The sequence below is a fragment of the Periophthalmus magnuspinnatus genome, chromosome 4 (assembly GCF_009829125.3).
Source record: "Periophthalmus magnuspinnatus isolate fPerMag1 chromosome 4, fPerMag1.2.pri, whole genome shotgun sequence".
Taxonomy (NCBI): domain Eukaryota; kingdom Metazoa; phylum Chordata; class Actinopteri; order Gobiiformes; family Gobiidae; genus Periophthalmus; species Periophthalmus magnuspinnatus.
In genome coordinates this window covers 34,124,886-34,138,576 of record NC_047129.1, presented here as the reverse complement: position 1 = coordinate 34,138,576, position 13,691 = coordinate 34,124,886, and the positions used below count along the sequence as shown (strand labels likewise).

The 13,691-nt window shown below is 45.4% G+C and overlaps 2 protein-coding genes across 2 annotated transcripts; both read left to right on the top strand.

Annotated features, from left to right (window-relative positions):
• Positions 1-2,081: 2,081 nt before the first annotated feature.
• LOC129456227 (zinc finger protein 501-like) lies at positions 2,082-5,937 on the top strand. Its single transcript, XM_055221576.1, has 3 exons — positions 2,082-2,154; positions 2,544-2,648; positions 4,027-5,937. The coding sequence occupies exons 1-3, from the start codon at positions 2,082-2,084 to the stop codon at positions 5,034-5,036; spliced, it is 1,188 nt and encodes a 395-aa protein (XP_055077551.1). The 3' UTR covers positions 5,037-5,937.
• Positions 5,938-6,592: 655 nt separating this feature from the next.
• On the top strand, positions 6,593-11,043 carry LOC129456180 (gastrula zinc finger protein XlCGF8.2DB-like). Its single transcript, XM_055221210.1, has 2 exons — positions 6,593-6,751; positions 8,809-11,043. The coding sequence occupies exon 2, from the start codon at positions 8,817-8,819 to the stop codon at positions 9,744-9,746; it is 930 nt and encodes a 309-aa protein (XP_055077185.1). The 5' UTR covers positions 6,593-6,751; positions 8,809-8,816; the 3' UTR covers positions 9,747-11,043.
• The last annotated feature ends 2,648 nt before the right edge of the window (positions 11,044-13,691 follow it).

Here is a 13,691-nt window from a genome sequence, read left to right as displayed (position 1 = left end):
GAAAAGGTTCTACATGTCGTCCATGTTTGAGTCATCTAGAGATCTCTCCCACAGTGAGCAGTACGAGCCTGTACGAGGCTCCACCCACGAGTCTACATCCCCCGTGTACGAGGCTCCGCCCACAAGTCTACATCCCCCGTGTACGAGGCTCCACCCACGAGTCCACATCCCCCGTGCTCCACACACTGGTGGAAGAAGTACTCAGTTTTCTTACTTAAGTAAAAGTATTAAAGTACTTGTTCAAAAATGTACTTAAAGAGTAAAAAGTAAAAGTATTTGTTTTGTCTTATGAAGTTACTTTGTTCTTCCACTTTAACACAAAATATACAAATAAAAAATGAGAAAAAAACATTGATTTATTGTTTCGTTTGACAAAATCAAAATCACGATATTTGGAGATTTATTAAATGAAAATCTGCACGAAATACTTTTGAAATAACTTTTTACTCTTTAAGTACATTTATAAACAGGTACTTTAATACTTTTACTTAACTAAACTGAGTACTTCTTCCTCCTCTGGTTAACAGTTAATACTCCATAGAAGTGTAATACTCCTCTTTAAGTGCAGTACTTTTACTTTAGTACTTTGTCACTGCTCAAAGTCTCCACTGCAGTGAGGACCAGAGGAGCAGAGTTTGATCCTCTGACATTTAAACAGGGACAGAAAAATGGAAACAGCTTCTCCCTGAAGCAGCAGTTTGTGAAGGAGAAGAGGAGATCTGCAGAATGTGCATCATAAAAGGAGACCAGACCCTTTCCATAGTCCACAAACACCTCCACCTTCTGAGGAGGTGTCTGAGGAGACAGACGGACAGGAGGAGAAGAACAACCACTGTACTCATCTTTGTTTCTCAAGATGCTCCACAGTCCATGTTCAGGTCTTAGACTGATCTTTCCCTTCCTGTTGATGGACTCTTGGGTCACTCCTAAATCCCAGTTTGTTTTCCCTTTGACCTGAACCTCAAAGTAAAACCTGCCTGAAGAGAAACTCTGTTTTCCTAAAACACAAGGACATTTATCAAACCGCAGAGGAGAATCTGGGAGCTGCTTCTTCACATCAGTGTCATGAACCTGTTTAAGATCTTCAGACAGAGCGAGTTCAGGACGAGCCGTGTCTGGATCCAGAGTCACCTCCACCGCTGCACTCTCAGCTCGGCTTTGTTCAACTGTTTAAACTCCTGAGAGAGACTGTTCTCCAGCTCAGACAGAGCCCGGGTCACACTGTCCTCACACGTCTCCGGCTCAAAGCTCACGCTGCTCCACTCCTGAAGCCCAGCAGGGGGCGTGAGTGCAGCGCTGTAGAAAGTGGAGGGGGTCAAGAGAGCGTGAGAGACATTCAGCCTCAGCGCCGCTCTGCTCCAGATCACAGATCTCCTGCTCCAGCCACCGCACCAGATCCTGGGCTCGTCTGTGGCTCTGGCTCTGACGCGGAGTGTGTGGAGTGTGTGGAGTGTGTGGAGTGTGTGGAGTGAGGCGGAGTGTGTGGAGTGTGTGGAGTGTGTGGAGTGTGGAGTGTGTGGAGTGAGGCGGAGTGTGTGGAGTGTGTGGAGTGTGTGGAGTGTGTGGAGTGTGTGGAGTCATTGACAGTGCGTCCTTAACGTGCGTCCACACCGGGGCATCAGGGGCCTGCACTTTACATCAAAGTCTATGGTGGACGTGCGTCTTGGGCGTCCTGTGTTTTTGCGGCTCGTCCTGAGCGTCCAATGTGAACTTCTTGTCCTTTTTTGACTTTCTGTGCCGTGTTTTAGTCGATGTGCAGGTGAATGATGCTGTTTGAGTTGAGTCGTCACATCAGGGGCGTCAAACTCAGTTTAAGATAAATATTTACTCTCAGGGACAAATGTCGCTGTAAGAAAAATGTCACTAGGTTTTATCTTTTTAATGAACCGTTTCTATATTTATTACTTATTCAAGTTACAAATATCACATATGGATTTGCACAGATATGAAAAATGTCTTTTTAAGTGTGAATCTCCTGATAAACTGATGTTTTAATTCACTTTGTCACGGGCCACAGAAAATGACGTGGCGGGCCGCATTTGGCCCAAGGGCCTTGAGTTTGACACATGTGTCTTATAATAATGGCAAAACGACCGGACAGCGGCACGTCCCCTCAAAGCCAAACCGGACTGTCCCAGACCACAGGAGGACAATGTCCCTCAAAAACTTCACACAAAGACAAAAGTCACAGCTTTGAAAATGAATATAAAATATAAATATTTATATTGATGTCCACCGTGCGCGTGTCTGGGACCAGGGAATTTTGTGTTTGCTCAGACTCGTACAAAATTCGAGGGAACGTTGGTCACAAAGTGGAACAGAGTTTTGAGTTTGAGAGCATGAAACACAGATCTGTGTTTTTCTGACTTTTCTGTTTCTCTTTTACTTTAAGTCTCAGTGGAAAAATAAAAGAATAAAATAAATGATAAAAGTGTAAAACGTCACGGGAGGCTCAGTGAGTCCGTCTGGAGGGGGCGCTGTGGAGCTGCGTCACGGCGGAAGCGCGTGGAGCACTCCCACGTGACCATGAGCACGTGACTCAGGGCTGCGGGACTCGGTGCGCGGCGCAGAGGCACAAAGGCAGAGACCAGTGAACGTGAACGAGGAGCCGAAGAGCGAAGAGGAGCCGGAGCTCAAAGAGGAGCCGGGTACGTGCGTCACCCTCACGCGCTTTTACGTCTGTCTCTGTGTGCGCGCGCTCCAGGCGTCAGTGTCTCCAGGTGTAAGAGAAGAGAGGAAAACAGGAGGAAAAAGGAGGAAACAAGAGGAAAACAGGAGGAAACAGGGGGAAAAGGAGGAAACAGGAGGGAAACAGAGGGGGAAAAGGAGGAAACAGGAGGAAAAAGGAGGAAACAAGAGGAAAACAGGAGGAAACAGGGGGAAACAGGGGGAAACAGGAGGAAAACAGGAGGAAACAGGAGGAAAACAGGAGGAAACAGGAGGAAACAAGAGGAAAACAGAAGGAAACAGAGGGAAACAGGAGGAAACAAGAGGAAAACAGAAGGAAACAGAGGGGAAAAAGGAGGAAACGGGAGGAAAACAGAAGGAAACAGGAGAAAATAGGAGGAAACAGAGGGGAAACAGGAGGAAACAAGAGGAAAACAGAAGGAAACAGGAGGAAACAAGAGGAAAACAGAAGGAAACAAGAGGAAAACAGAAGGAAACAGGGGGAAAAAAGGAGGAAACAGGAGGAAAACAGAAGGAAACAGGAGAAAATAGGAGGAAACAGAGGGGAAAAAGGAGGAAACAGGAGGGAAACAGGAGGAAACAGAGGGGAAAAAGGAGGAAACAGGAGGAAAACAGAAGGAAACAGAGGGAAACAGGAGGAAAGAAGAGGAAAACAGGAGGAAAAAGGAGGAAACAGGAGGAAAACAGAAGGAAACAGGAGGAAACGGGGGAAAAGGAGGAAACAAGAGGAAAACAGAAGGAAACGAGAGGAAACAGGGGGAAAAGGAGGAAAACAGGAGGAAATAGGTGGAAAACAGAAGGAAACAGGGGGAAAAAGGAGGAAAACCGGGAGGGAAAACAGGAGGAAACGGGAGGAAAACAGGAGGGAAACGATGTTTAACACAAACCCTGCAGATTTAGGTTGAGTTCTTCTCTCAAACAGAAAACAGTGTGACTCAAACACGTGTGAATGAAACAAAACACAACTCCAGGTCTGTTTTTGAGGAGGAAGAACATGGATTAAACCTCACACGGTCAGTTTTGTGATACAGGATACAATCTTGTTCCATCAAAGTGAAAATCGTCTTGTTTGTAATATTCAAGTGATGCTTTAAACTTTGATGCTTTGATCAGCCCCTCGTCACTTTCATACCAGGAAACGTGAGTGAAGTGATTTGCCGAAGGATATAACAACAGAACATGGGAACTGAACCGTGGACCTCTAGTGCTGTGTTTATCCATTCAGCATAAAAACAAAAATATATTTAAAATAATTTTTACAGTTTGGAAAATATCATTTGTGAAACTTATCTGCAAACATATGAGACCAGTCTTTGTGTTAACTCTCCTCTCCTGCAGGTGTTCAGATGGACCGGTCCAGCCCTGAGCCCAGTGTGAAGGAGGAAACCCCAGAGACTCCACAGATTAAAGAGGAAGCAGAGGAACAGAGCGCAAAAAACAAAGCTCCAAACATTATTAGTGATCTGCAACGAGGAGGAGAGAAGAAACATGAGTGTGCTGTTTGTAAGAAGAGGCTGTCGACTAAACGGCAATTGAAAAGGCACATTAGAGTTCACACAGGCGAGAAACCTTACAGCTGTTCAGTTTGCAAGAAAGCATTTAGTCTCAAAGGTAATCTCAATGTGCACATGAGAACTCACTCTGGAGAGAGGCCTTACAGCTGCTCGTACTGTGAAAAAATATTTATAGACAACTCTACCCTTAAAAGACATATAAGGACCCACACAGGAGAAAAACCCTACAGCTGTTCAGTTTGTCAGAAAATGTTCAAAGAGAAGTCTGCCCTCAGGAAACATAAAATAACCCACACAGGAGAAAAACCTTACAGCTGTTCAACGTGTGAGAAAGCATTTCGGAGCAGTTCAGGTTTGAACAAGCACATGATGGTTCACACAGGAGAAAAACCTTACAGCTGTACAGTGTGCCACAAAGCATTTGCTGAAAGGAGTAAACTCAATGGACATATGCTGACACACACAGGGGAGAGACCTTACGGCTGTTCAGTTTGTAAGACAACCTTCGCCCGGCGTGACTATCTGAATGTTCACGTTAAAGCTCACACAGGGCTGAGCTGTTTAATCTGTGAGAGAAACTTTATGAAGAAGTGTGATCTCAAAAGACACATGAAAACGCACATAGAAGAAAGACCTTACAGCTGTTCAGCACGTAAGAGAATAAAAAACCCCAAACGTTCTTCAGACAGACGCGGGAGGCCTCACTCCAGGGAGATGCCTTACAGCTGTTCAGTCTGTGGGAAAGTCATTGGCCGGTTGTATAAACTTAAAGCGCACATGAAACGACACACGACGCCTCAGGATGTGCGACTTTTATCACCGTCTGACACATGAGCCGCTGTCAAAGAGGGAGGACAAACCCAGGAACATTTTAATCTGTGAAGACTCTGTGCACCTGACGGACGACAGGTGTGTAGGAGGAGAGGCACCTGACTGAAAGGTTTTAAGACTCCCACAAACCGCCTCACTCTTGGTTCACTTTTATTAATCCTTCTGACCCAATAAAAGCCACAAAGGAATGGAATGGGCTTCAGACAATCTAAAGAACAGGACTGATTTTTACAGCTTCTCAAGGGCCGTCAAAAATTGGATTCTGGAGCATCAAACCTGCTCACACTAACAAGACCAGACGGGGATTTTACCATCAGGTGTTACCCTCGTGGGTGTCACCTGATGGTCCCCAGATTACCAACCTATAGTGTCACTACATTACATAACATTATATTACATCACACATTGCACTTTTAACTTATATTTATTTGTATATTGTTCCTGTGTTATATTTCTTATATTTTATATTGTATTTTTCACCTGTTCACGACAGACGGAAATCCGCTTCGGCTCTAATCTGGTGCAAAGCATCTTTAATGTTTTTTTTCACACTGTCCCTTCAAATAAACTAAACTAAACTCAAGTTTCTGAACTAAACTAAAGAGATGCCACATTGGAGAGAGACCTTTCAGCTGAACAGTTTGTGAGAAAACTAATCCAAACAGACGCTTCATGTGATCTGGGAAACACAGAAGATCCCGCCTCCAACTCGGAAAAACGGGAATGAACTCAACTCAAGTGGGAAGTGTTGGGACTGGAGGACAGTGGGGATTTAGTTTTATTTTTATTTAGTTTTATTTTACACTGATGTTTATTTAAACCCATTTAAGCCAAAAGAATGTTTATTTTTTTGTGGAAAGTTCTGGATGTGCCTCTGTCTTTGAAATAAAAGCTCTTTACTTTTGTTGGAGTCTGTTTCGTCGATCGACTGATCGTGATTTTCAAAATACGACAGATTACTTTTATAGTCGTCTGCTCGTGACTAAACGTCCCCACTGACCCGGGACAGTCCCACATTTAAACCCCGAGTCCCAACAGGTTCAGACAAAACCACTGATTGGACACAGTCCCAGTGTCTCTGTTTTTGACCAAAGACTCGTCCAACAGTCGAGTCGAGGATTTAGTCACTTTTATGTAGAGAAAACACAGAAAAACAGAAAAACAAAAACAGAAATACAGAAAGGCCTTAAAATGAAACAACAACTCGGATTCAGACACAAGTCAAGAAAGACGATGATGAAGATGAGGATGATGATGATGATGTCGTCTTTTCACTCCTTCATTGATCTAAATCCCGGTGTGTTCCAGGTGTAAATGGCCGTTCTGTGGTGCAGGTTAAAATAAAAACACAGAATAAAGCAGAAAAATAAACGTCTCTTTAACCTGAGCCACACAGGAGCCACTGACTCCTCCTCCTGAGCCTTTAGACACTGTAGTGCCCCAGTCTAGCATTCTGAGGGGACTGCTCTGGATCATTTGGTCCTGGAGCATCTGACCCGTCGCCCCCGCGCCGTCTGGAGGGGGCGCTGTGGAGCTGCGTCACGGCGGAAGCGCGCGGAGCATTTCCACGTGACCATGAGCACGTGACTCGGGGCTGCGGGACTCTGCGGTGTCTCCGGTGTCTCCGGTGCGCGGCGCAGAGGCACAAAGACAGAGACCAGTGAACGTGAACGAGGAGCCGAAGAGCGAAGAGGAGCCGGAGCTCAAAGAGGAGCCGGGTACGTGCGTCACCCTCACGCGCTTTTACGTCTGTCTCTGTGTGCGCGCGCTCCAGGCGTCAGTGTCTCCAGGTGTGAGAGACGTGGGTTTACGTGCGTCAGTGCGTCTGTGCGTGCGCCTCAGGCTTCAGTGTGAGACAAGAGACAGGAGGAGACAAGAGACAGGAGGAGACAAGAGACAGGAGGAGACAAGAGACAGGAGGAGACAAGAGACAGGAGGAGACAAGAGACAGGAGGAGACAAGAGACAGGAGGAGACAGGAGGAGACAGGACACAGGAGGAGACAGGACACAGGAGGAGACAGGACGAGACAAGAAACAGGAGGAGACAGGAGAAGACAGGAGGAGACAGGACGAGACAAGAGACAGGACACAGGAGGAGACAGGACACAGGAGGAGACAGGAGGAGACAAGAGACAGGACACAGGAGGAGACAGGACACAGGAGGAGACAGGAGGAGACAAGAGACAGGAGGAGACAGGAGGAGACAAGAGACAGGACACAGGAGGAGACAGGACACAGGAGGAGAGAGGACACAGGAGGAGACAAGAGACAGGACACAGGAGGAGACAGGACACAGGAGGAGAGAGGACACAGGAGGAGACAAGAGACAGGACACAGGAGGAGACAGGACACAGGAGGAGAGAGGACACAGGAGGAGACAAGAGACAGGACACAGGAGGAGACAGGGTGGTGTGTTAATGACAGGGACCGTTGTGTGTCCCGCCTCTTTGTCTCATCTGACTCTAAACCTGCAGAGACATGTCCAGCTGTGTCTCTGTCTCAGTCTGTGGACAGGTCTCCTGTTCCTTTCTCTCTCTGAGTCCTGAGGCTGCAGACGTCTTCTGTCTGTGAGACGTTTGACCTTTGACCTGCTGCTGTGGTGGGCTTTTTATGAAGTGTTATTTTTACAAAGCGACGGACACAGACGGACACAGTGAGACGGACACAGGTTTGTACGTCCTAAATGATGTCATCAAGTGGTAGTTTTCATGTGAACTCCTCCTTTTACCTTTAGTTCAGTCGAGATAAGAGACAACTCCAGGACTGAAATGATCCAAATGATTCTAGTGAAGGTGGAGTTTAAAAACACAGTGGAGCACTTCCTGTATCACCACATGATGACATCACAAGGTGGAACAGAGTGTTTTCAGTTTGAGAGAAGAACTCAGCCTAAATCTGCAGGTTTGTGTGTTAAACATGTGAGAATGAAACAAAACACAACTCCAGAGCTGTGTGAGACGAGGAAACGACAGATCTGAGCTGTTGTGTTTCTGCAGTAAATGTTAAAGTTTATAATAATTATGTTTGAGAAACATTATTTTAAAAACACATTTTTCAAGTTTTTTTCTTTTATTTAATCGGGTCGAGTTTAACACTGTATATTTCAGTGTGGACACAAATATTTCAAAGTGAAGAAGATACAAAAGGATGAAAAAGGAGTTTAATCTGAAAATGATAAATCATCAAAAACATAAATGAAACTGTTTTTCTCCACATTTAATCACGTTTTATGTGGATTAAGATTTTTGACCAAACCTTTTTGTCTGAGCCTGACGTCATCTCAGACGTAAAACACGTCCTGGTCAGGACTGAGACGCTACAGGGGGCGCCAGAGGCAAACGCCACCATTGTGTTCTGAGGCACTTCACCCACAGTGTCCAGGATAAATGAGCTGATGTCCTGTGGCTGGTGGAGGAGTCAGAGGTGCAGGGTCTGACCCAGGGCAGCTGTGGCTACAGCCGTGCCCCACCACAGAGTGTGGAGTGAAAGAAGAACTTGGAATTGTAAAGTGAGTTTGAGCGTCTGGAAAAGCACAGAGTAAAACTGCTCCTGCTCAGTGTCAGTTTGACTCAATGTAGAGAAAGTTTCATCTGTTTTTGTGAAGATAAATAATCACAGTCCAGACGTGACTCTGTCCAGTCACAAACTGACGCCCTGTTCATCGTCACATCATGTGTTTTCCTCTGGTCCAGCTCTTTGTGAATTATTCCTCCCACTGTCTGAGCTGCACAGAAGCTCGGCTCTAATGTGTGATCTTTCTATTGTCTCCTGCAGGTGTTCAGATGGACCGGTCCAGCCCTGAGCCCAGAGTGAAGGAGGAAACCCCAGAGACTCCACAGATTAAAGAGGAAGCAGAGGAACAGAGCCTCAAACAGGAACAAGAGGCGCTCCCAGAGTTCACTGTTGTGTGTGTGAAGAGTGAAGAACAGTCCTCACTGCTTCAACAAGGACAAACTGAGCCCAGAGAGGAAGCACAGGGAGAGCTCTGTGGAGGAGCACGAGCACACATCAGCACAGCACACACACATGGACAGGTCCACTCACACACTCACCTACAAACTCACAACTCTTCAGACACTGACTGTGATGAAGAGCCTCCAGCCAGCACTTCAACTGCACACATGGAGACAGAGGCTGACCACAGAGAACACTACGACCAAGGACAGAGACGAGACACAAGTCCAACTGAATGTGAAACTAACCCAAAGGAATGCCCCTTCTGTAGAAAGAAATGCAGAACCAAACAGGATTTACTGAGACACACAAGAGTTCACTCTGGAGAGAAACCTTACAGCTGTTCGGTCTGTAACAAAACTTTCACCCTCAAATTTAACCTCAAAGTTCATATGAGGATTCATACAGACGAGAAACCTTTCAGCTGTCCAGAGTGTGGCGCCAAATTCACCCAAAAGCATCGTCTTACGGAGCACATCAGAACACACACAGGGGAGAAACCTTACAGCTGTCCAGTTTGTAACCGAGGATTTTCACGAAACGGAAAACTCAATGAGCACGTACGGACTCACAGCACGGACAAACCATTCAGCTGTACAGTCTGTCACAAAGGCTTCAGGCAGAAGGATTACCTCAAAGATCACATGAGGATTCACACAGGGGAGAGACCTTTCAGCTGTTCAGAATGTCACGCAGAGTTCAGATACCAAAGTAACCTGAAATATCACTTAAAAATCCACGCTAAAGAAAACCCATAGACTGTTTTTAAACTACCAAATACAGTTGTTCCTGTCGACTGTTCACTGTCCTGAGAAACAACTGAGATACGGCACTTTAAAGAGGGAGGACTGTGCAAAATGTACTTTTTAAAATCTTTCTCCCATTTTCTAACAGTGTTTCCTCATCAAAAACACGTCTGAAGAGGTTTTAAATGTCACCCATGTATGTTTGAGTAATCTAGCGATCTCTCCTAGGCTCTATTCAAACCCTCCTTACTGTTAGCTGTACAAATCTGTACGAGGCTCCGCCCACAAGTCTACATCACCCACGCTCCCACACGACAATTCTCCATAAATATACAAAAACATGATACAAAACTGTGCACTACGACTTCACAAACCTGGTGTGATGTGCAGTATTTGCATTAGTGTGATGCAGCTGATTGTGTTGTGATAGTGCTCTGAAGGGGGAGGGGCTTAGCACAGAGAGCAAAGAGAGGAGAGACTCAGAGCATCAAAAACAAAAGTGAAACATGTTCAGTTGTTTTGGGCGAATGTAACATTTTCAAAACAATAAAAGGAAAAATGTTGGTCTGATGATGTTAGAGTTAAAACTTCACACAAGTTTAATATTCACTCTTTAAGTGACTCAAACGTATTAAATGTTTCAAATGTTAAAACATAAATCCAAACAAGTTCAAGAAGAAACTCTGTACAAGTGTTTGGAGTGAAAACTGTACTCGAGTACATGTGCTGTTACTGAAAGTACTACTCAAATACAGTAAAAAGAGTAAACTGATCCAGTCTCTTTCACTTTATTAAAACAAACATCACATCATGGAGACGTTTAGTTTTTGTTTTATATTAAAATATGAACCTGAGGAGCTCAAAGTGTTGAACAGGACTGAAAAGTAAAAGTACTTTTCATATGATTTTAGGGGTTATTTGATCACGCTCATCCTGGGGAAAGTTTAAGAGTTAAAGCTTCAGCTTTGACCAAAACAAAAATACAAAATTAAGAAGAAAAAATAAACTGATTTGTTGTTGTTACTGTGGCCAAAATGTGAATAATCCTGAATGAATCTCTACATTTACACTTTAACAAATGTGAGATACTTTTACTTTTTACTCTTAAAGTGCATTTATAAACAAGTATTTAAATACTTTTACTAAAGGAGATTGTTTCACGTGGTACTTTTACTTGAGTATTTGTTTTTACCTCTGTACTTTTACTTGAGTATTTGTTTTTACCTCTGTACTTTTACTCGAGTATCACAGTGGAGTACTTGATTCTGACGGGACCAAAGTGTAAAGTGAATATTCATTTTCATGATTCAGTTTCTGTGTCATGTTTCTGTTTTACATGTTTTATTTTTCATTTTAATAGTTAAACCTTTAAACACAGTGAACACTTCAGACTCCAGGCCGACAGGGGGCGCAGGCCTTTCAGCTGTTCAGACTCGACGAGACAAAACACAGAGAAAAATCTGGGACGTGTTTTTGTTTTTAGCCACATGCTAAGCTAAAGCTAAAGCTAAAGCTAAAGCTAAAAACAGCGAAATGTGTGAAAAGAGGCGCAGACTGAGAGCGCAGGTGACAGAGCGGCTGACTGCGGCTGCGGACGAGATCTTTGCGCTGTTTGAAAGAACAATAGCGGAGTATGAGGAGGAACTGAGCCGCTCCAAAGAGGAGAACCAGAGGAAACAGCGGCTCCTGGACTCGGCTCTCAGCGCTTCAGGTTTGTGCTTCAGCTGAAACACAGAGGATAAAGTGTTTTATTCTCCTGAAGCTTCAGCTCTGAGTGTTTTTACTGAACCTTTTACGGATCAGGTCTATGTTTCCCCCGCAGCATGAGGCGCTTTATTCCTCCTGAGCCAAAACAAAAACATTTAAATATCAGAGCCTCAGGAGGAACAGTTATTAATCTGTAAAACTTAAATCTATAAAACTTAAATCTGTAAAACTTAAATCTGTAAAACTTAAATCTGTAAAACTTAAATCTATAAAACTTAAATCTATAAAACTTAAAACTATAAAACTTAAATCTGTAAAACTTAAATCTTTAAAACTTAAATCTGTAAAACTTAAATCTTTAAATGTTCAAACATGATCCTCGGGGTCAGGACCAAACACATTTACAGTGGAAAGAATCTTTTAACACAGATTATTTTGCACAATCCTCATATTGACACTGTGCAGCTGATGTCATCAATGTTCTATGGGGTGTGATGCTAACTGTAGGCACTGCTCTGTCTGAGGCTCTATTAGACTTTAATCTGAGTTTTGTTTTAACACAATCTGACCATAAAGACCTGACTTATCTGAACTAAACAGGTGAGTGATCTGTGCTGTTAAACACGTCGGCCGGGCCCGAAGGAGCGACGTGGGCCGTCCTCACCTGGACCCACCACCTGCGGTTGATCTGTAAGGGGCGGGTGCAGTGAGATCTGGACAGCAGTCGAAGGCGGGGACCTCGACGACCGGATCTCCGGACATGGAGACTCTGGGGACATGGAGTGTCACCTCGCAGGGGGGAGGAGCCTGAGCTTGTGCTGAGGTTGATATAGTCGGCCTCACCTCCACACACAGGCTGGGCTCTGGAACCCAACTCCTCCAGAGGGGCTGGACTCTCCATTTCTCTGGCGTTGCCCGGGGGGAGCGGCGAGCTGGTGTGGGCTCATTGTCCCACAGCTCAGCCGCCGTGTGTTGGAGTTCATCTCAGTGAACGAGAGGGTCTCTCACTGTTGTCCCAGCCCTTTGACACAACACAGCACCGGGGACTCTGTTGTTCTCCTGGGGGACTTCAACGCCCATGTGGGTAACGACAGTGACACTTGGAGGGACATGATCAGGAAGAACGGCCTCCCTGATCTGAACCCGAGTGGTGTTCTGTTGTTGTTTTGTTGTTGTTCTGTTGTTGTTTTGTTGTTGTTCTTCTGTGTGAGTCACAGTTTGTCCAAAACAAACACCATGTTTCAGCACAAGGTCCATCAGTGCACGAGGCACCAGGACACCTCAGGTCAGAGGTCGATGATCGACTTTGTTGTCGTGTCATCTGATCTCCGGCCGCGTGTCGTGGACAGTCGTGTGAAGAGAGGGGCAGAGCTGTAGAGCACCACCTGGTGGTGAGTTGGATCCACTGGCGGAGGAGGGACCTGACAGGCCCCAGTGCATCATGAGGGTTTGTGGGAACGTCTCACAGACCCCTCTGTCAGAGGGGTCTTCAACTCACACCTCCAGGGAGCTTCTCCCTGATCCCAGGGGAGGCTGGGGACATGGACTCTGAGTGGACCATGTTCTCCACCTCTACTGTTGCCGTGTCCACTCGTATCTGTGGTAACCCCCAAACCCGGTCTGTGATCAGCCCGAGCGTTCATGGCTCTATTTGGGGGGTGAATTTACACAAAAAGGTGACAGTGACTAACTTAAAAACTGTTGGCTAATGCTAACTCTAATGCTAAGGCTAATGCTAACGCTAATGCTAACGCTAATGCTGACTGTGACTGTAATGTTATTTGAGAGGGACGTGTTTAACAGCTCAAATCAGCTCATCTGTTTTAGTTCAGATTGTGTTAAAACAAAACCCAGATTAAAATCTAACAGAGCCTTAGACAGAGCAGTGCCTCCAGTTAAACAGGGAATGTTGATGACATCAGCTGCAAAGTAGCAATTGCATATAAAAAAACGATTATTCTCCCTGTGTCCTGCAGGTGTCCATCCTCAGAGCGCAGACGATGAGGCGTCTGGGACCACGGGCCCCGAAAGCAGCGAGATGCTTCAAATCAAACAGGAAGTGGACGAGCTGAGCATCAAACCAGAGACGCCGCCGCCACAGGCCTCCGTCTGCACCATGAGCCAAGACGAGGACCAGACTGACGATGATGAAGAGTGGGAGCGAGCGGTCCAACTGTCCACACCTCCGCACGGGACAGGGGAGAGGAGACACTTAGAGACACACAGAGAGACTGAATGCCCAGTGCCAAA